We start from the raw sequence: 20,096 nt of genomic DNA, 5'->3' as shown, positions 1-20,096 counted from the left end.
CCCCTCCACAGCCCCACCTGTGGCGCAGAGAGGCCACGTAGGCAGCATTGCCCCAGCTTCAGGAAGGGATCACAAAAGACAGATCACAAAATGCCAGGGAAGGTGACAAAGAGCAAGGCCCCAGACTAGCATTTCAGATCAGTGGCAACGCAACAGTATCAGTCCCTAATCATTTCGATATCAGCTGCTCTCATGCACATTTGGAAGTGCGATACCCCAGGGTACCGGCACATCACTCTCTGCTAGCGGCAATGAACCGCTAAGGGATGCTAATGCCTTCATCAGCTGGCACAGCTGTTAGCAAGGTGAGTGCCCATCCAGCTCTATCTGCCAGCACAGCTCTAATCAGCTCCCTCCACGGAAGAGCTGTTTGTTTGTTTTTCTTGTTGTTGTTGGGGTTTTTGCTGGTAATTGCATCTCTACCAGGACTTCTGCTGACACAGCTATGGTGGAGGGGAGAGCAATTTCTTCGCATTCATGGGCAGATAACTAAGTCGGCAAAACTTCTCAAATGTAGGCCAACCCTCTGCTTTGGAAAGCAAAATATAAGCTACCTTGGTCTAAAAACACCTCTAAACTAATACAGCTACATCCACAGCAAGGACTTTTATTAGTATGACTATTTCAGGAAGGAAAAATGAAAAATCATCCTCTCCAGCCAGCATAATTATATTGGAAGAGCTTTTTTTAAAGTGTAAACCAGGCCTTTGATTCTGCCTTGACTGACAAAATGTTCTTCGGATGCTTTCTTCAGTCACATTGGCTCAGCCATGTTAGCTTAATGCAACTGAAGGGCACTTTTAAGGCTTTCTTAAAACTTCAGAAGTCATATTTGCCCATTCTATTATTATTTAAAGTTTCTCCACATGGAAGAAAAAGATGAGCTCCCAAAGGGCCTTTGCTAGTCCACAGCTTGTTCCACATGCGAGAATTCATGTTGGGAAAGTAGATGTTAGCATCCATTCGACACAGGGTAAAATTTCGTCATGGACAGGGCAGCATGTAATTTTAACACATTAACAAAGTAACCCTTGTGTGAAAGTCCCTAACTGATAAAGTTATAAACTCTCCTCACAAGGTGTTCAGTATCAGAGAGGGGGAAAAAACTTCTTTCTTCATACAAAGACACAGCTAAGACGTTGCAAACCATATTAACCCTGGTACCCCAGAAGAAACGTAACAAAAGTGGAAACACACATATTTTGTCCGTGTTCACAGTCTTATGTCAATGTAGTATCAAGATCCCTCACTGCGCTAAGGAGACTGAGGAAAACAGCTGTCCTGCAGCCATCGAAACATGCAGGCTTCCAGACAGCTCACAAAGGAGAAAAGATGATGGGGTTTAAAATGCACCAAGTTTTCCTGATGTAGCTTACTGAAACAGACTCCATATTAAAAGCAACAGCCCTGGGAAAGCAAAGCCCTCTCCTCACTTGTGATACCAGCTGGCAGGAGTAAATGAGAGAGGAGGAAGGGCAGGGCAGGGCAGGCCTGAAAGAAGCACTGGATTTCGCATCACCTGCAAAACAGAAAGTGGGAAACTGAAGAAATCATCTACGTGCTCACTGCTCAAAGGCACTGCTCATTAGGTCCTGGCTTTTCCTATTATCACTCCTGCACTCGGTGGCCTATTACAGCAACCTCCTTCCAGCCAGGGACCCGTGAATAGGAAGCGCTTTGACATGAGTGAATGTTGCCCCTTAATCCAGTAGGGAGTTCATTGAACAGGCGGAGGGCTGCCTACAGAGCTCCCGGCACCAGCTGGCTGAGGGGATGAGAGCAAGGATCAAAGCCAGGGCAAAGCCATAGCACCGCAAGCCTGATTTGCGAAACTGCTCAGCCTGTTGAGTCCTCGCCTTTAAAACGTGGGGAGCTGCTGGGTGCTGAACTCGTCGGAGATCCGGCCTCGGCTGAGGGTGCTGAGCAGTGGGGAAATCTGTCCTCTATGTGGCTTGCATGCTGTCTCTTCACTTTAAAGATCAAAGCTGCATCTCCAGAAAAAAAGGTGTTACAGATCAGAACAGATAGGAGGAAAAAAAATGAAAAATGCAGTGTGACTTCTGAAGAGAACCACTTCATTCAAAGCCACACACACACCTTACTTTCTGCTTAGCATGCAGGCACCAGCCTTCCTGAGGTTAGCACGAGCCTGAGGAAAAACATCGTGGCTTGAAACTCCCTTTTCAAGCTCACACCAAACGATCATTTTAGGAAACACACAAACACAAGGTCAGCTGATGCTCTGTACTAAACTGATGCAAACTGGAGTAGCAGCATCAAATTCAATGAATCTGCACTACCATAAAACTGGCTGAGCAAGACAAACTCAATTCCTTAAACTTTAATCTTTAGTGCTGTATTCACAGTAGGTCTAAAATACGTAAAAGCCCCAAACCAGACTGGATATAAGACACCTGCTAAAAAGCACCAACAGCAAAACCAGGCTTCTCTGCAGCAATATGTTTATTGCTCCTAATGACTGCAGCACAGCTACTACCTGGCAGCTCAACAGTTTCCTGAAGCACAGCGATTACTTGGGGCAGCCTCCGAGTAAGGCACCCAGAAGAGAATAACCACCGAAGTTTACAACTCAGAACTTATGAAGAATTTGGTGCTCGGAGAGATTCTCCCTCACCCATCAACACTAAGATTTGGCAAGAAGCTATTCCATACTGGAAGCTTTTGTCTTGAGCTAGCTGACTGCCAACAACTTTGTCTGCAGCACTCTTCCAACCGGCCCACTCCCATCCAGCTCTTGGCTCAGAGCAAATATCTCCTCCCAGGAACACACCTCTGCACCTCTCTTGACCAAGTGAAATAATCCCTCGTTTCTGCTCCAACTGGCACATTGCAGAACACCACAGCTGTGGGATGTTGGTCCTTGCTCTCCCCCGCCAGCGCTGGGGAAGCAAAGAGCATCTCCTCCGGTCTCTGAATTCCAGCCTGATTTATACCAACTTCCTCCCCTCTGGCCTCAGAGGGGTATAAGCAAAGGCCGATCTGGCCTCAGATTTAACTGAGTTTATGGGGGAGGGGAAGAATTAAACTCCAAATGAGTCACTGTTCCCTCCACGGCAACATCTGTGGATATTAAGCCTGATTCTAAGAGCAATGTTTCTTAAAGCTCTGCATACAGAGCAGACCCAGCCAGGACTCCTGGGAGATGCTTCCCAAAATAAAAGGTGCGCATCTGTAGTGTTACGACTAACCTGTGCATTAAGAGTTGACAGGTTATGAGCCAACTCCTGCCCCGGTTACAGCCATGCCATTCTTCTGAAAGCAATCACACCGAGGTAGCCGAAGGCAAAACCGGACCATGGAGTCACAAAAGCACCCGAGGGCCGATTCCTCTATCACACGGCAAGATAAACACCTGATCCTCTTCAAAAGCACAAAGGAAGGGCAGCAGGATCAGGCCTTGAGATGCAGTTGTGATGGAACAGGAAGTGTAAGGAAAGCCTTGGACAAAACTCCCACCAAAGATGACGGGAATCTTGTCCGAGTGATAAATTCAAGTTGTCTTTGCAGCACTTTGCAAAGAACTGCTGTTGCCACTTGTGTGGCCGTGCTACAGACTTCATCCCGCACCGGGCAGAAGTTCCCTGCTGCAGCACAACCCTCTGAACACAGTATTTCAGGGAGAAAGCTGGGAAAGCCTGCAGCACTGCCTGTCACACCTGAACGGTGAGGTGTAACCCAGCTGTCGGGAGACGCTGATCGGTAAGTGACTACATCCGGCCACATTTATGGAGCATCCACTCATCTCCAGCTCTTATGCAGTTTGTACATGAACGTACACCTCTATTATTATCTCGTTGCTCTCTTCGTGCATGTGAAGGCTCAGCAGCCAGCACGCTGCAATCTAGTGTTCACCTGAGGGCAAACAGACTTATAAAGAGAGTTTATATTCTCTCACAAAAGCGAGGGAAAAGTTTCAGTCTGGCGTAAAGCAACACGGCAAGCGCAGCCAACGTTTCAACTCCCTGTGCCGCTCGCATAATTTTATGGGGTAGTCGAGCTGCGTGCTGCACTCTTTGGGGACGCTTACAGATCTGGCTAATCACGGCTAATTGTCATTACACGGCAAACTTCGTTTCCTGTGGGGATTTTTGGATGCGATTCCGGTATCTCCTCGAGCCCCGCACCGGTAACGGCGGTCACGGCTCTGCGGAGGCCGGCACCGCGGCAGCCCGGGCTTGGCCGGCCGTCGAACCGCAGGGAGGCCGCTGCGCCCCCCGGGCACGCCGCGGCCCTCCCTTCCCCTCTCGCCCTCCGACAGCCGGCGGAGGGAGGCTTTTTCCGCCCGGCTGACGGCCAGGGGCGGCTTCTGGGCCTGCTCCGGCGCGCCGCCCCGAGGGAGAGAGCCGGCCCGGGCTCCGCAACGGGGAGCCGAGCTGCCGCGCCGCGCCGGGCCGGGCCGGGCCGGGCCGCTCGGCCTCTGAGGAAACTCGGAGTTTTCTGAGGAAAAACTCTGGGGCCTCCTCCCCGGAGGCGGCTTCGCCGCCTCCCCGCAGCCCTCCCGGGCCCCGGTTCCTAGAAAGCCGGAGGCCGCGGCCGCCCCCCGGGAGGCGGCGGGAGGCACTACAGCCCGCCTGACGGCGCGCCTCCCCTTCCCGCCCGGCGCGGGAGGGGGGCGGGGGGGGCTCCGGCCGCCCCTCCGGCGGGCGGCGGGGCCGGGCCGGCAGGCTCCTCCCGCCGCGCGCGCGGGGCCGGGCTGCCGGGGGCGGGCCGGGGGCCGGGGGCCGGGCCGGGGCCGGGGCCGCCCCGCCGCCGCGCGGGCCCGGGGCCCTGCATGCCTCATGCCTGCCCCCGCGCGGGCGCCCGCGCGCCCGCCGCCCGGGACCCTGCATGACTCATAGCGGCGGCCCGTCCGCCGCCGCGCCCCGCCGGCCCTGGACTCTGGATGGAGCCGCGCCAGCGCCGCCCGGCGCCGCCGCCGCATGGGGCGGCCCCGGAACATGGATGGCGCCCTCGCCGCTCCAACCCCCCCCCCCCCCCACCTCCGCCCCCGCCTCCGCCAGACGCACTCGCTCCCATTGGGGGGGAACCCCGGAACCTGTATGGCCCATACCACTGACTCACCGCGGAGGGGTGTTACTTATACAGAGTCCCGGGCCCCCCTACACACAATGGCAGCAGCTCCCACATTCTTCCCCTCAGAGGAGTTGGACTGAACCATGGGGCGGCGGGGGCACGGCCCCCCTCCCGGCCTCCGACAGAACCCGCCTGGCCCTGGGCGATACCACTCCACGCTCCCCCATCTTCCTTCCCCCCGCCCGGGTAGATGGACGCCGCCGCTCTCACTCACCTCGGCATCCACTGTGGCCATGGCCGGAGCCCCGGAGCGTAGCCCCGCCCCCTCGGCGGCTCCTCACGCCTTGGCTCCGCCCCTTTCCCCTCATTCTTCTCAATGGAGACGCTCCGCCGGCCACCGCGCATGCGCGCGGCAGCATGGCGGCCCCCGCGGGGCTCCTCTGGCCGTGCGGCGTCATGGCGGCGCCCGTCAGGCGGCTGCCGTACGGCTGGAGCGGGGCTGGGGGTGGGCTGAGGATGGGGTGAGACGGGGACAGGGCAGCCATGGGGACAGGGCCCCTCGCTCCCCACGCACGGCCTCGCCGGACCCCCAAACCACGGACTCTTCACTCTTGGCACCGAGAGCCCCCGAGACGGCGGCTTTGGCCCCTCGCACCGCGGGTTTTGTCCCCCACCCGCGGCCGGTCCGGCGCTGCTGGGGGGCAAGAGCACCAGCCGTTCCTAACGGAGAGATGACGAGTTGCCCGAAGTGTCAGCAGAACCCCGCCGCGACAGCGCCCAGCGGCAGCGCTTGCCCCAAATCCGAAACAAAACCCGTGCAGGAAGATCCCAGAGTCGGAGTCCCTCCATCCTCCTGCCAAAAAACTACCCTTTGAAAAGCACCTCCTGGTGGAACTTCTCCCACTTTTGTGTTATTTTGATGCGTGCAAGCTCTCAGGAGTCCGTCTTGGCTAAAGACGGGGATGGACGTGCGAGGGAGGAGGAAGCAGCTCTCCCCAGTCCTGCCCCAGAGGGTCCGGGGGGGGGGGTGTAGGGGGGTGGTGTCACTTCCAGCCACTTCACTCCCTTTCCCACACCCCTAGCACCCACAATAGCTGCTTTCACCTTCCCAAATCTCACGGGGCCCCTCCTAATGCTCAGGCCCATAAATCCATGATTCCAAAACAATTAGCTCTTTTACAGCTCTTCGGTAAAGCAGAAGATACTGCAAGGGGGGAGATAAACGCCTCCAAGGGCTCCTTTAGCCCCACAGCTGCTTCGGCTGCCACCCAGGGTAATCACACCGGCACCGGGGAGACGCAGGAACAGGCAGATGCTGCTGTACCCGCCTCCCCGGGCAGGGGAGCACTTGTTTCTTGGAGGGAAAGGGGAGCTTTCAAGCGCCCTGACGTCAATTTACACATGTATTATCAGGAGGAACGACGCTCCCTCCCTTGGCCTGCAGCCCCACGCCAACATGGCGGGCAGACGGCTGCGAGGTTTCGTTTGCTTTGCGGCGAGACTCTCGCCCTCCAGCACCCCGAGTCGTGCGGGCAGCGGCTGTGAGGGGCCCTGGCCACCATCTGCTTCTGGCCGCTTTCTCCAAAAACCCTGGCCCGCTGCTGGGTTCACATCTGGGGTTACCACCGCTCTCGTCCCGACACCTTCGCTGCACGGGTGCTGCTCCGTTAGCACCCACGGGGCGGGAGGCCATCGCTGTGTCAAAAGATGCACTTATTGAAGCCAGGAGGACGTGAGATGGCAGAGTGTGCCGGTGCCCGCACGAACCCGCGTAACTCAGGATTTGGCCCCAGTTCTGACAACAAAGTGACCTCGGCGCTGCCAGACCCGCACCGGGGAGCCCAGCACGGGCCACGCGCTGCCCTAACTCCTCCGTCGAGCCCCGGCCCTCGGCCGCCCCGCCGGGCTGACAGCCCCGAGCCCCAGCCCGGGGCCGATCCGCGCTCCTGCTCCCGCAGAGCCTCCCCCGCAGCAAACCGCCAGTCGCGGGGTGTGGAGGGGGGGGGGCTGGGCGTGAAGACCCCTCAGTGCCTCAGGCGAGGCCCCAAAACACAGCGAGAGGCCAAAGCCGGCGGCCCCGCTCCCCCGGGCGCGGCGGGACACCGCGGGGCCGGCCCGCAGCCCGCCGGCAGCCGGGCGCTGCCGCCCTCGGGCGGGGAAGGGCCCGCCGGCCCCCGCGGCCTCCCGGCGGCCCCAGAGCGCGGCCCGCCGGCGGCGGCGGCGGCTGCTGCCCCCGCCCGGCCGCGCCGCGGTCAAAATAAGAGTCCCCGGGCCTGAGGCGGGACCCGCCGCCGCCGGGGGAGGCCCTGCCCGGCCCGGCCACCACCTCGCCCCCCGGCCTGCTTCATCCCATCAGAGCAGCCTCTACCCCAGTTTAGCAGCAGCTAATTAATTAAGCCCCCGGAGAACCCCACTCTGCACTGGCAGCTCCGGCAGGACCAAGGCAGCATCCCCGCGGAGCCCCCACCGTGGCCCCTCCGGTGCCTGCTGCTGTGTGGGGACCCCGGGGGTCCCATGGCTCCCTGCCTCAGGCCGGGGAAGGAGCTGAGACAGCTGAGGATGGTGCTGGCAAGCGACGGGTGTCCTTCCCCCTTGGCAACCCCCCAGGATGGAGTGACCGTTCCCCGCACAAACTAAAACCACCAGCACCTCGAAACGGCGCGTCAGGAAAGCCTCGGCTCCAGCGAGGGCCAGCGTCGCCCTGGAACATCATCACCATCCTGCACTGGGGATGCTCAACTTGACGTGGGAGGACGGGAAGGAGGGAATTGCCCGCCTTCATCCCTGCTCCTACAAACCACCACGCGCCCAGGTCCCAGCACCCGCAGGGGCCCTCGCGCCTTTGGGACGGGGGCGAGAGGGAGGGTGGTAGGGCAGGACGGCCGATCAGGCCCGTGGGTCTGGTGGCACTTCTCCCCTTCCATTTGCTGGGGCTCCATCTTTCCCAGCTGGAGCCGGGGACGCTGCAGCCACTGGGACAAACCTCCCTGGGCCATCAGGAAGGGCAGAGGCTCCCGCAAGAAGCAGGAATAACCGGGAACCCGTAGAGCTCTCGCAGCCCACGGTCGCCTGCCATGGCTCTCATCCCGCCTCGAACCCTGCAGCTCCACCGGTGTAGCCTCACGTGCTAATTAACGCGAGAGGGGCGAGGACGAGCTCTGTTTTGCCACGAACTCCCCATTTTCCTGAAGCAGCTGCTGCGAGCCCCAGAGAGGAGCTGCGGAGCCCGGGGCAGGGGCTCAGCCCCAGGCAGCGTGGGGCCAGCGAACAGCTCCGCCATGGCGGCTCCCGCTCCGGCCCTCCAGCCGGGCTGACATCGCCCTCTCCCGCACCGTGCGGGGCGAGCAGGGACGGACCTCCACATCCTGGGATTCCTGCCGGCAGGAAGAGAACAACCCCACCGGCCCAGTGCTTCCTCCGGCTGGGAGTCCGAGTCCTTCCAGCTGGACCTTTCTCCATCGTGGGAGCAAGGGACAGTTTAGATCACCCCGCCTGTGTTTTCCCGCCCCAACGGTGCCCCCACTACGTTGGAGGAGACGTGGCTTTGCTTTAGCGTGTAAGAGCTAGAAATCGGCTTTTGAGCTTCAGCTGTAGACGCGGATGCCTCCTCTGAAAGCCAGGAGCCACTTCTCACCGGCTCTGCCAGGCCGTCCCAGCAGGTCTCGGCGCACAGACGGTGCTCATCACACATTTACCCCGAGCAAAAGCACACGTGATCTTAAAAAAGGAGATCTTTATTTACGTTTTTCAGTTCTCTACATTTGGTGGTTTAAAACCCAGGACAAAAATACTCCCCAGAAGCCGTGGTAAACATGTAAAACTGATAGTTTACATTTTAAAACCCAGTAATAAATTGCACAGAAGTCTTAGGTTGAACAGAGCCATCATAAATGTTGTTGTATAAAACCCCAAAATCTGTAAAGAGAACCACAGGAATAAAGAATTACAGCCACGAGTATTGGTACAAGAAAGGGCACAAGTTTTGAGGGCTTTACCCCACCAGCCTCTCTTGGGGAGGAAGGATGGGACATTCCTGTTGCAGATAGTTGGAAATATTTTAAAATACAGCATAAAAACCCAATGGACCCCAGAACACCCTTTATCTCCTCTCTTGTGCTGGCTCAACAGGAAAACTTCCTAGGAGAAAATACTTAACTTTTTTACAAAACTACTGGAAGTTCAGTGGAAAACTAAAAAAGAATCACCGTCCAACAAAAAGAAGAGCCTTTGCATCCCCTGTCTCCTCTTTCCCCATCTCCTGCAGGCAGTGGGACAACAGGTGCCAAAGCAGAGTTTAGCAGGACACAAACAACACGGAAAAAGCCAAAAATATGGAGGTGGCACATGTGGAGAGTGGGACAAGGACAAAGCCATGAAGGACAAAAAAGCAGCAGCAGGGAAAAAAAAAAACGGAAGATAATTTTGGTATTTTCCATTGATTGCTGAGTTTGGAAACAATTAGTTCACAAGCTTCACTCACGCTCCACCACTTCCCCTCCCCATTTTAAACAAAACCAAAACCAATTGTGTAAAAAATTTGAGCCAGGAATTTGAATGAATTCCTGTGCACTGAAGTTTTTTACCCAGAGCTGAGTTTGGAAAAAATGGGCTTTTTTCCTCTTTATTCCAGAGTTCAGAAAGAGGAGAGAGGGGTAACTCGGGGCCTACAGGAGCTCCCCGGGACTTAAAGAGGTTGAAGCCAGAGAGGCTGCTGCAGAGAAGAGACAGCAGCGAGTCAGAGGACAGAGGGATTGTCCACTTGCCCTCTCCAGAGGGGACCATACTCAGACCCAAACATTGGTTTTAGCCCCATTGTGCTCATCCAAAGTACTCGTATACCCTGAGGACCTTGCTGCCATAGCACCCTGAGGCTACAACTGTGGGTAGGTTTAAGAAGAGCTGGACTAACTTCTCCATCCTGCAGTCCTGGACCGTTTCAAAGGGGTCTGTGAATCATGAACAAGGCTCTTTGTGTCAGGCTTCAATTCCCTGCCGCAGCACTGGGGAACAGGCAAAGCTGGGCAGGAACGTTGAAAACCACAGTGCTTTGCCAGTTATTTCTGTCTGCTTGCACAACAGTGAGGTTGCTCAGAGACAAACTTAGGGTGATGTCCTGCTGCATCCTGGCTGGTGCTGCCTCACAGGTCTGAGCGAGGCCTCTCTCTGCAGGACCTGTGTGTGCCCAGCCCTAGCATCCAAAAGAACAAGGACTACCATGAGGTCTAGCTCCAGCTCGTTCCTGCTCCCTCCACAGCAGCCAGCGGAGATGGACACTCCTCACCAATGAAGAAGAGTGTGCCCGTTTGCTCCTTGCTTTGCAAAGGGGACACCACGTACAGCAAGAGGTGAAGGACCAGTCTCTAGCAAATACAATCTGGGAGAGCAAGCTCAGGTGCACAGGAGCACTTGCAGAGACACAGGGCAGAACACAGGAACTGTGTGAGATTCAGCTGGCCTCTCCTCTCCACAGCCTCCACCATTAACAGTGCATTCCCAGCTATAAAGTTTAAACGAGGAGGACAGACACTGGCTGGGGGTATAGAAGGGCATCCCAGGGGCTCTGGCCACAGTAACCAAACAGCATTCCAGTTTTCCAGCCAAGGAACATGAGCTGGACACGTCACCAGCAGCTCAGCTTCAGGGATGGAGAACAAGGAACCGGGAATCCAGTCCCAGCCCAGGCTGCCTCTCCCAGACCCCAGCTGGGTTAGGAGCCTGTAGCCCAACCCAGCACTTCCAGAAGGATTGATGGCTCGTAGGAATTTTTCCAGAGGTGTGGAAGGGATTTGGGTTGAGGGCTGAAAGAAGGGATAGGTACTGCCAACAGCAAGGAAGGCCACAGGAGCTACAGGCTGAGCCAGGCAAAGCAGATTCAACTAACTGGGAGGAAGAGCATTGGGGAAGAGACATACTGTTACGAACAAACAAGCACCTGCCTTTGACCTGCTGCATATCAAGGATACTTTTCATGGCAGGCACAGACCACCAGACAAAGGAGAGAGTCTTGAATAATAAAAGCTGGACAGAAGCATAAGTTGAGCAGAGGGTGAAGAAGGATCCTCGTGTCTGAGACACAGATCACACCTAAGGCTACTCACAATGACAACATTTAGGCAACACCTACATGCTTCAGACATGGTATCACCAAACTGTGGGTGTGGGGAGGAGCCTTCTTCCATTTTAAGTAAGTTTATTCCAAATGGTTCTTTAGGAGAGGGCATGGGCTGGTGGTCTCCAGCCCTTCCAGCCAGACCTTGGCTGTTCCATCTCTGTTCTCCTGAAGGGAGATTCCACTCTCCCCTTCCTCCCCACCAGCCCACCTCTCCAGTCAGACAGCAGAGAGCACTGCCCAAGACCCATGGGCCACTTGGACAAACCATGGCTTTGGGACCCAGGGCCAGGGAAGCAGCAGTGCAGTGGCTGCTCTCTCCAGACCTGAGCCCACACGGTGCCAAACTCCCTCCAACCATCTGGAACTATGAGCCCAGCACCACAGTCAGGCTGCACCATGCTTGTTGCCCCCGAGCTGCCTTGGCAGAAGTCACCATCCTTCCTGGTGAGAGCAAAAAACTTGCTTCATTTTGTAAGAAGTCAGCAAAGTGCATTCCTGGATTTGGCATGAACAGGCACATGGATAAGCATCAGAAATGGATAAAAAAGCACAGCATTTCTCTTAGAATAATTTATTAAATACAGCATTAAAATTTGTATTTCTGAATTCAATCATTAAAAACAAAACTTCATCTCATATATATATATATTCAGGAACAATGACAATCATTCTATCAACATTGGTGCATGTTGTGCCAGCACTGCTCAGAATGGCACCTTCTCTACACTATAATTAAAGCAGTTCAACACTTAAAAAAAAATAAAATAAGATAAAAAGCATTTGCAAAGAAAGAGTGCAAAGCAGGGTATGTCCCTAGCTGCCTGCCAGGGGTGTGCAGAGGCAGGCTAAAATGAGGAGGCAGAGGCTGTAGTGCTCCTAACAAGTTTGTTAAATATTGCCTGCCCAGCATGAGGCAGCATGGAGACCAATTCTCAGAGGTGCCAAAGTTCTGCAGTCCACAGTTTCAGCTGTGGCTGGATGCCAGCGGCTCTTAAGTATCTGGTTTGTGGTTTCCTCAGCTTGGGCAGTCAATACTAAAAAAGCTAAACAAGTAGGGAGGAAAAGCGCAAAAGAAAAGTGTTGTTTTACATCCACCAGCTTCTTCCCCCGACCTGCCAGGTCCAGCGGAGGCTGCAAATGAGGTGTAGCACTTTGTGTTCCCATTCACTCATTTTCACATCCTGCTGTGGCTCGAGAGGCGGCTCAGGAGACAAGCGGTAAACCAGTACCAGCTCACAGAGATAACAGTCCCCAGGCCAAGCACCCTTGCACACTGGCTTGGCAGCATTGACTGCTCCTGCAGGAGACCCCAGGCTGAGCCTCGAGGGAGTGTCATCCCAGAAGGAAGGGCTTCCATGGACAAGGTCCTTGGGCAGACTCAGAGGTAGCATCGGACAGACTTTTGTAACTTGATTGTCATGTAATTCTGGCCTGCCGAAGGCAGTGGCAGCTGAGATGGAGAGAGCACCCTGCAGGGGTGGGAGATGGGACACGGGGGATCTGGTCCCCCCCACTTGCAGACTGACTAGCGCTGTTCATCCTGGGTGCTGCAGTCTAGCAGCAAGCAAGGATGGACTCTCTCCTACAGGGCTTTTCAGAGAAAAGTCACCCTTGCTGAAAAAGGCCAGAAGCTGGCTGGTGGGCACCCCATGGTAACACCAGGCTCTCCCTCCACAGCTCATCAGGGCCTCTTGGGTTATGAGCAAGTGCCCCAGCAAGCTCCTTGCTGCCAGAGCCTGCTCTCCTCTCACTGCATGCAGGCAGTGGTGCAGCCCACTGCAAGAGGACCGAAGGCTGCCGGTCACTCACCCCACAACACAAGTATAGCGAGGGCTTGTGCTTTTGGCTTTTTAAGAGTCCCTGACCTTCCAAACCTGCTTACTCCAAGAAACCTCCTGTTTCAGCTACCCTTAGGACCTATGAGAACAAGGAGGAAGGGCTGTCAAAACCATTTCTGGAGAGCACATGGCCCCTAAAAGAGAAGAAAATGTCCACACAGCCCAGCCTTCACCTACAGTGGAGACATGCCAAGTCAGGAGCATTTCAGATAAGGCATCGCAGGTGCTTTGATAGTAAAGCAGTTAGTGTTGACTACAGTACTTTAAACACAGGCTGCTGCAGAGGGCATCCCTGGGGCAAAACCGGTTCTCCAGCACTCGGTGCAGCAGAAGGAGACAGTTCAGTTTCTCAGACCTCTCCTACACACACATGCAAGCTGCTCTGGCTGCCCTTTTTGTTTTCTCCCCACACCTAGAAAGAGACTTAAAAAGCCCAGGCTGGGATGTGCCATTTACCCCACCAAGCAGCCAGAGAGATAAAAAGACGCCTTGTGCTGTACCAGACTTTGCAGTAGGCAGGTGAACCGTGGCGCCTGGGGGTGGGCAGCGCCAGCGGGACTCAAAGCAGGGGAGGCTAGTTGCCGTTGCTGATGCTGGAGTTGGCACTGCTGCAGCTCTGCTCATAGGATGGAGGCGCCTCTGCGGGGGAAAGAAAGAGCAAGAGCAGTTATGGTGGGTGTTTGGGAGGTTCCCTTCACCCCAGTCTATGTAACTTGGTGCAGAGTAAAGCAAACTGCCAATGTGTACGCATCATGCATGCAGGCACTCTCTCTCCAGGACCCTATAACCTGCCCCGCTGAAATATATGGGGTTCGTGTGTGCACACACAGAATTTGAGCCAGCCAGTCCCACCCCTGTCCTGATGCCTACAGGGGTTAAAATCAGCACCTCGAAGTCCTGTTCTGTTCTCCTTCTTTCACAAGCATTCTCATGTACTCCAATACCTCCAGATCACAGGTGACTTGTGCTCCATGTGTCCCAGCCAGGGCTGAAGCAACACATCAAGTGTCTCGTTACCCCAGTGCTAACAAACGGGTTTATTTGGGTAGGACCATGCTAACAGTCTGTCTGTGCTAAGGGACACCGCTGGTCTCTGCCACCTCAGCCGCCTGAGACAAGCATGGCCCCAGGAATCCAGCAGGCTGGGATTTCCCCAAGCTTTTCCACCCTGGACAGTCTCTCAGCTCCCACCCCCACAGCCTGTATCTTCAGACCAGCTGCAGGCCCACTCCAAGTCAGACAGAAGATTTCAGTTACATCATTTCCCTGGCTCTGCTCCCACCAGCCTCACTACAAGCCAAGAAGTTTTTCTATCAGTGGGAGGCTGAAAGCTCATTAAGAACAGGGAGATCCTCTCATGACGAGCCCAGGGCAGGCACGGGTGTAGACGTGGGAATGGACAGCCGGCTTTTACAGCTGTAAGAGGGGATTCCTCTGGAGGCTAAAGCAAGCAGAGAGATCTCATGATCCCCTCTGAAACAGCCCCTGGCAGGCTAACATCCCCATACTCCCACCCAATTCACAGCTAGTGAAGAGACTCTTGTGGTAGGAAACTACCACCACACTGCCAGCCCGTTTAGATCTCGGGAAGGGGCTGCTCACCGTATGGGTAGCCCCACGTGCTGTACTCCGGAGGCAAAATGAGAGAGCTGGCCGTGGGGACGGGCACCACGTTCCCCTCAGCATAGTAAGGGACAGTGGCTCCTGTCGACAGGCAGAGCGTTGGATGGTTTGGGGAGCCTGTCTGCTCCGAGTCCACCCTTATCTCCTGGAAGCTCAGTCCTGGGGCATAGCTAAATGGCTGCTGCTGGGAATGGCTTTTGGTGGGGATCGAGACATTGTCCATCGGATGATAACCACTGGCAGCCTCCTCTTCCTCCGGGGGGGCACTGGGTACCACTGCAGACGGTATGTGCTGGATGGACTGGGAGGGGCTCAGAGGCACCCTGTTCACAGCAATGTTACCAATATAAATGGGGAGAGTAACTGAAACCTCTGGCGACTTGAGGGAAACCTGGAAGAGAAGGAAAAATAGTGGCATCCTCTTCATTATACATTGCACTGGGAAGGTTCACCTGATGCGAGGGCCACCCGCACCACACAGCTACAGAGTTTGGCAATTGAGCTCCCAGAAGGGAGCATAGAATTTGCAGCACAGCCCACTGCTGCTCCCCAAGAGCATCAAGGTACTCACCTGGATGTAGTAGTCAATATGTATGAGGCTACAGCCCTGCAGAATAGACTGGGGCAGTGCCGGAACGAGGATCTGCTCCTTCCATTCTGCATGTTTCCAGGCTTTCACTCCTGAGCCTTCCACCTCCGCAATGGTCCTCAGGTCATAAATCCAGCGCTTGGATTTATAAGCCACTTTCTGTACAGACAGAGGAAAATACAGCTAGCAGAAAGATTGCAGGTGGTCTTCTGTCTCCCACAAACATAAGTCAGGACACAAAACCATCCAACTGCTTTGTCAAAGAAGCACAAGCACAAACCTAACGTGCATATTACAGAGCAGAAATACCCACTATGATATGATAGACTGAGTTGGTATAAGCAAAACAAGTTCTACTACCTCTTTCCCCAGGAAGGTAGAGAGAAACAGCATTAGCCAGAGGTCTGGACTCTTCGCTACCATCTCCCAGCCACACACAGCGAGATACACAATGGTGAGAACTGCCCCAGTTTCACAGAGGCCTCAGGGGGATCGAGTACCAATACAAGCCGAAGAATCACCCTTTTGGATGCTTACCTGGAGCAGACTGGCTACGACAGCCCCAGTGTCCCGGCCCGATTTGTTCTCTATGTCCGTGCGGAGCTGGATTGCTTGCCCCACGATGTAACCTTTCAGATCCGAGGTGGCAGTCAAGATAATGTTGCCACTTTTCACAAGCTTGTAGTTGAACTTCTTGGTGATTGACATAGTGTTGGGCTGCTGCAGGACAGCGGAGAGACAGAGAGGTTCGCTCAAGAGAGTCAGAGAGCCTCCAGAAAAACACTCAAGAGATTCAAAACAAGCAAGTAGAAATATCTGGTCTAAGAGGATGCAAAGAACCAGCAACACAGCACTACCCAGACAACAGGTCTCACTTCTCTATCCCCCCAGTTTTGCTGTCCTATTAGTTGCTCTTCCCTCCAAAGCAAGTTCCCCAAATCCAGGTCTCTACAAGCACCTGGTGGTATTGGCCAACACCTCTCTCTACATGCTGAAAATTCACCTACGTCTTTCAAAGCAACATGCAGAAGAGTCAAAAATCACTTGGAACAGGGACTGATGGCAAGGCAGGACAGATCAGGAGTCCTTGTCCTGCTCTTGCACAGTCAGGGCATGCAGTCAGAGAGTTGTCCAACCACACAATTATTCCCCAGACAGCATGCAGGACAAGGACAAGTGCTGAAGCCTTGGCACTTCCCAGCCACACTGCTCCTTGCTCTTACCTCAATGTCAGGGATGTCGTTCAAGTTGAGAGGGCAGAGAATGTAGAAGATCTTGTTGCACTTGTAGTCCTTGGAGAAGCGAGGTGTGTCTATCACAGCTTTCACCTGATGGAGGACCTTGCCAAAAGGGCCTTCAAACGATGTAGGAGCAGAGGCTGGAAGAGAAAGAAAATGATCATAAGGCTGAGTCAGGCCAAGTGTTTCTGAACTGGAAGTATAATCCCTTTAAACAGCTTTCCTCTTTACCTGAGGAGTTCTGCAAGCACCTGAGAGATAGAACACATGGGGATTCCCCCAAAAAAGACCTGGGGCTGAACACTTAGGTCACTTGAGACCTTGCTGCCAGCTCCTTACAGAAGGGATCCTCTGCAGCCACAGGTGCAAGAGCAGAGATCTTCTCTCTGAGCACACTGTGTGCAGGACAACTGCCTAGTCACAGGCCAGGACCCTTGCGCATGCCCAGAGAGCTCACAGGATCATGCCTGGAGAGGCATCAGCAACATTTCAGACCTGGCTTTGCACCAACGCAGAAAGTACCTGCTTGTCTAAGCTCCTCTGCTGTCTGTGGCTGACCTTACACTCCCTAGAGCGTCTCCGGGCCAAGATGCCAGCCTGCCTCTGCCATCCAGCCCAAGCCCTGCTCAGCACAGGTTGACAGGCTGCAAAAGCCAAGGTTTACATGGAAGTGCCTTTAGCCATTTATCTGCATCATACCTGGCAGCAGGAACTGGAAGGGGAAGTTGTGCTCTCCAGCTGTCAGGACCCCTGCAGGAAACAAGAGTAAAAGGTAAGTGGGACAGGCCATTGCCTTGGAATGGTGTGATCTTCTAGGGAGCATGATCTTCTGGAGATGGAGGCTACCACCTGGGGAACATCACACAACTTGTTCAGCTGCCTACAGCCAGCCCACTGGACAACTCCAGATCCAATGAGCAGTGCTTGAGTCAACAGGAACATCTGCTGCCACCCACCTCTTCTTGAGCCAGGCAATGTCTCCATTCCCCATGACTGGTTCTATGTTAAGATACCCTGGAAATAAGGCAGTTTGGGGCAGGGTTTAAGGGATCCCAGTGCCATAGCAAGTGGTTAGCCCCAGACTACTGACACAGGGCATGGAGAAGGGATGCTGTGTGTTTATCTTTCCTCAAGTAGGCTACAGCCAGTCAGGGAAGGCAAGAAAGCACAGGCACTGTCTGAGGATGGTAAGGTCTAGTGGGCATCAAGCCACTATAGCCTTAGCCACACACCAAGCTCCACGCAGACTGCACAGTGTTCAGGAGCTAGAACCAGAGGTCCATCTCCCAGGCCTAAATCTACCCCCTGGTGCCAAGAAGGGACCTGCAATACCTCAGCCTAGCTGCTTAGACAACAGGAGCTGAGGAAAAGATTTCCACAACGTTAAAACCTCAACACTGGTTTTCTTCAGCCATATCCCACTCTGCATCAGTGGCCTTGAGGGCACAGACCAGAGCCAAGACTGAACACACAGCTAAAACAACAGCTACAGAGACTCCCCAACCCTATCCACCCTCCGGCACTCCCACCCAGATTCCGGATTCCCTCCCAGGGCAGCACGACGGCTGAACTGGACCCGCAGTGTGATCCAGTAAAACAGGCAGCTCCCAAAGTTGCCTTCAGTAAGAAAAGCAGTAAAGTTAATCCACATTTGTTAAATACGTGTAAACATGAGAGGTTTTGTTTTTAAAGTGGCAGTGCTAAGAGGAGACCTGTATACCTATTAAATCAAGCTGTGTTTATTCTGCTTTGTAGGATCATTGCTGAAGTTACGAAGACTCTAGATTTGGCTAGTTCTTTTGTTGATGCAAGACGGAGAAGACAGCTTGCCCGTTAGCAATATTGGCTCCGCAGAGCTGACAGTAATAGAGTCCTATTGTCAGAGGATTAAGTGGATTACGTGACAGGGGGAGGTGGGGAAGAGAGAAGGGTAAATCCCCCCCACTAACACTGTGATCCAGTTAGGAGGCAGGGGAGGTTGGCGTTTGACTCGGTGCACCCTTCACGTTATGGAAAACTGCACCTCTGCCCCTCCGCTCGCTCAGCCACCCCACAGGGACCTAAGGACACCCCAGTTAGCGTGCATCCCGCCTGCAGTGCAAAGGCAGGCAGAATAAATATGACAAACATCCCATAACATATCACTACAAAGGCAAGCCAGGGGAAAACTAAGAGGTGTCTATTTATACACTTTGTCCTTAAAAAGAGTAGCAAGATTTGCTCATTCCCATCACCCCACCCAGAACACCTCCCCGGTGATTTCTCTCCCCGTCCCCCAAATAAAACCGAATTATGTAGGCTAAAATGCAACACCCGGTCTTGTCACCAGGTGGAGGCACAAAGCCAGTCACTGCCTTCGCTGCCAGGCCTGATGCCTTGCAGAGCTGGGACAGAAACAGGTACATGTCGGGCAGCTTCTCCTATTCCCTTCTTGGGAAGCCTCACTCGGTTAGTGGCAGTAGCTTGAGATGTAGCAGGTGCCTTTGCTTGTTGGTTACAGGGTAAAGCCTGGTTAATATGAACGACTCAACTAACCCAGTGCTTGTTTGCTGCTCTAAGGTTTTCTGCCTTTTATTGGGCACCATTCAATGTTGATCTTATACCCATTATCCTTACTTTTGGAAAGCAAATTGATGAACTGTAATACATCAACTCTCCCATGCGGCTTCTGCATTGCAGTAAGGGGACTTGCTCCATCTGAAAGGGAGAGGGAGCAAATCCTGTTACTGCAATGCAGAAGGAAGGGAGATGGGAGTCCCAGAGGGTAGTGGCCACTGAGTTTGCACCAAGACCTGGAGACTTTCCAGCTGTCTGACCTGCAGAGCCCCAGATGAACAGGCAGGCAGTGATTTCAAGTCTCCCACTAGAAGCATGAAACTTCACAACCTTTCCAGGACTCTTAGGAAGAGCTCACAGACTCCACAAAGTGCAAGTCTCTCCTCTGCATTACAGGCAGCATGATCCAATAAGTCATTTCGGTCAAGCTCCTGCCCAGTTCACATGCACCAACAGGAAGCCAGGCTGGAAGTGAACCTGTGAGCACTTCATGTTCATAGTTTCTACCCCCTGCAGAAAACCAGGGGTCCTGAAGGTTGGTCCCAACAGCAGCACCAAGCAAGGCAATACACTCTCCCAGCAATGCACATGGCCAGCATCACTCGCAGAGGATGTCATTCGGCTGTCAGAGCCATGGCATGACTTGGTGGCACTGATGCAGTTTCCACATGGGCAGTCCCGCCTCCCAGTAAGTCACCAGATGAGAACTGCCCACAGGTCGGCGTACACCACCCTGATAGCTCAGACCAAGCCCAAGCGCCCAGAGACCTGACCTATGTTGGCTCACAGCGTACTCAGACTTGCTGTGACCCCACCTGGGGCAGGGAGCAGCCTGCAAATCCCTCCTGCAGCTCCTGCCTGCAACAAGCTGCCCACGAGGGCTGGAAAGGGCCGTTCCTGCCCTTCACAGTGATGACTTCCAAGACCAGCTACCTCAGACTGAAGTCGTGCCCCGTTGCAGCTCACACGGGCCAAGGGCATCGCGGCAGTGCTTGGCTCACAGCCAGGAGAGCCCAGACCTCAGCCCTGCACCGAGCAGGAAGCCAGGGAAATGCAGCGAGCTCTATTCTCCACTCCGTTAAGCAGAGAGATGCTGCAGGCAATTA

The 20,096-nt window shown here is 54.5% G+C and overlaps 2 protein-coding genes across 2 annotated transcripts in view; both read right to left on the bottom strand.

Annotated features, from left to right (window-relative positions):
- EHMT1 (euchromatic histone lysine methyltransferase 1) overlaps positions 1-5,379 on the bottom strand; it is a 123,982-nt gene extending 118,603 nt beyond the window's left edge. Inside the window, exon 1 of the mRNA XM_069771266.1 lies at positions 5,309-5,379. Within this exon, the coding sequence (XP_069627367.1) occupies positions 5,309-5,329 (21 nt within the window). The 5' untranslated portion in view covers positions 5,330-5,379. The remainder of the gene's footprint in view (positions 1-5,308) is intronic.
- A 3,368-nt stretch (positions 5,380-8,747) lies between these two features.
- The window catches only part of ARRDC1 (arrestin domain containing 1), a 40,649-nt gene continuing 29,300 nt past the window's right edge, over positions 8,748-20,096 (bottom strand). The window contains exons 3-8 of the mRNA XM_069772191.1: positions 17,134-17,184; positions 16,420-16,574; positions 15,734-15,916; positions 15,179-15,355; positions 14,587-14,998; positions 8,748-13,623 (exon numbers count right to left, since the gene is read on the bottom strand). Of these exons, the coding sequence (XP_069628292.1) occupies positions 13,559-13,623; positions 14,587-14,998; positions 15,179-15,355; positions 15,734-15,916; positions 16,420-16,574; positions 17,134-17,184 (1,043 nt within the window). The 3' untranslated portion in view covers positions 8,748-13,558. The remainder of the gene's footprint in view (positions 13,624-14,586; positions 14,999-15,178; positions 15,356-15,733; positions 15,917-16,419; positions 16,575-17,133; positions 17,185-20,096) is intronic.

This window comes from Haliaeetus albicilla, chromosome 26 (genome assembly GCF_947461875.1).
Source record: "Haliaeetus albicilla chromosome 26, bHalAlb1.1, whole genome shotgun sequence".
NCBI lineage: Eukaryota > Metazoa > Chordata > Aves > Accipitriformes > Accipitridae > Haliaeetus > Haliaeetus albicilla.
The sequence above is the reverse complement of the archived record's forward strand: the minus strand, read 5'-3'. Positions and strand labels throughout refer to the sequence as shown.